This window comes from Cyprinodon variegatus, unplaced genomic scaffold (assembly GCF_000732505.1).
Source record: "Cyprinodon variegatus isolate N-32 unplaced genomic scaffold, C_variegatus-1.0 Scaffold606, whole genome shotgun sequence".
In the NCBI taxonomy this organism is placed as follows: Eukaryota; Metazoa; Chordata; class Actinopteri; order Cyprinodontiformes; family Cyprinodontidae; genus Cyprinodon; species Cyprinodon variegatus.
This window is the reverse complement of record NW_015151059.1, coordinates 348,002-350,057: the sequence shown is the minus strand read 5'-3', so window position 1 is coordinate 350,057 and position 2,056 is coordinate 348,002. Positions and strand designations below refer to the sequence as shown.

General features: G+C 37.2%; 1 protein-coding gene across 1 annotated transcript in view; it reads left to right on the top strand.

Moving 5' to 3' along the window:
• LOC107096215 (CUGBP Elav-like family member 1) overlaps positions 1–2,056 on the top strand; it is a 68,004-nt gene that overhangs the window by 46,235 nt on the left and 19,713 nt on the right. Inside the window, exon 5 of the mRNA XM_015392785.1 lies at positions 395–529. Coding sequence (XP_015248271.1) covers positions 395–529 — 135 coding nt within the window. The remainder of the gene's footprint in view (positions 1–394; positions 530–2,056) is intronic.

Genomic DNA, 2,056 nt, shown 5'->3' with positions numbered 1-2,056 from the left:
CATTTTCTTTTTTTTTTTCAAAACAAATGTTTTTCTTTTTTATGTAAAAAAAGTTAGAATCAACCTGTTACTGAAACGTGTTGAACAAACACATTTCCTTGGCGTACCCTAAGAGTGAATAAAAAAAAATTCAGTGTCCTTGCTTGTGTGCAAAAACTTGGCTATTCAAGCTGTTGTTGAAGTAGAGCCAAAAATTGTTGCCACCAAGCCAAATTTAACCAAACCTTACTTTTTGTGCTATGCTAATGTGTAATTTATATCTGTTAAAATGTTTTTGTTTTTTTTTTATTCTGGGCATTTTTCTAGAGAGTCTAAATTCTGATGACTCATTTGCATATTAAGTTTAGTGTCACAATATCCAAATAGTTTTAATGCTGTGTTTTGTTGTAATCAGCAGTAGAGGACAGAAAACTTTTTATTGGAATGATCTCCAAGAAGTGCAATGAAAACGACATTCGATTGATGTTCTCACCATACGGACAGATAGAGGAATGTCGGATACTTCGAGGCCCCAATGGACTCAGTCGTGGTAAGAAATACTTTATGCTTTTTCTTCAATAGCAAACACATTTAATAGAGCTTGGCAGGAGACTGGAATGTTTTTTGTTTTTGAAAAATATATCTCTGTAAATTCTCTTATTTTTTGCTGAACAACTCCCTAAATTGAATCGCTTAAATGATTATGTTAGATGTTAAGTATTCAACTTCTAAAATGAATTTTAGCATGAAATGTTATTACTTTGTTATATAGTAACCTGCCACTCACAAGTGCAATAGAATAATTAGAAATTATTTGATAAAAATAAAGATATTAAAAAATCAAAAAATGTACTGAACAGAAAATAAAAAAACAATCACATATTCAAGCTTCATAGTCAGTTAAATAAAAACATCTGAATGCATTTAGAGATGAGGTACACTCATTGTTTGATTATTGACCAGCTGAAGACTTCCCTCTGGATCTAAATTATTTCTGAACTTATCATAGCTTCTTATTTTCTTTGCATTTTTGTAGCTCAATGATTTAATTGTTTCAATACTTTAATGACAGATTACAGGGAAACAGGTGCTGTGGAAATGGATCTAATGGAACAACTTTATTCCAGAAAAATTGATGTGCAGGTGTCTGCATTGGTTCTTGGCTCTGTATTTGGATCTCTGATTTTGATCATGTTTTCAATCCTTCGAGGTTTGAGCTAATGTTGAAGGCAAGAGCTTTTAGAACAAGAGAACAACAGAAAAGCTTTCAGACTCCCTAAATGGGACTTTATTCCACCCAAACTGCAGTGGTTATCGGCAATCTGAATATCCACTTTCTGTGACATATAAGAGGGAGAAAGAACAGAAACAGAAGCAGGGTAAGTAGGATGGGCGGGGCTCCAGGTTGAAGGCTAACCAGTAGACAACAACTCCCCCCACTCTCCTGGCAAAAGTTAGATAACTAACTAGACAACATTCAACTGTTGATCGCCTCATCGCAGTTGGACAGATGTGTGATGGTCTTCACAAAGCCTGAGTTGGACATCAACATTGCACGGACTGGACTGTAGCGACTGGGAAGATCAAATTCAGAGGTTTGCCAATGACTTTCCTTTTGTACAGCTTTCAGACAGTAAATGAGCAGCAGCTTTGCAGTGAAATGAACATTTCCTTTACATAAATAGTAGCAGTGATTACATGTAAACAGTGTGGGAGAAAAACGTGATGCAAAACGCATTTTTGAGTTGAGTTATCAGTGGGATTCAGAGTCTCAAATTGTGACTTGATTTAGAGTTTTCTTTCTTTCTGCCTGGACGAAGCTGAAGTGAGGAAAACTCTGAGGAGAGTCAACCCAAGGAAGGCCCCAGGGCCTGATAACATACCTGGGCAGGTGTATAAGGAGTGTGCAGATCAGCTGGCTGGTGTCCTCACAGACATTTTTAACACCTGGCTGGACCAATCCATAGTGCCAGCATGCTTCAAGTCTGCCACCATTATTCCGGTTCCAAAGAAGCCTCAGGTCACCTCAATCAATGATTACCGGCCTGTCGCTCTGACTCCCATCACGATGAAGTGC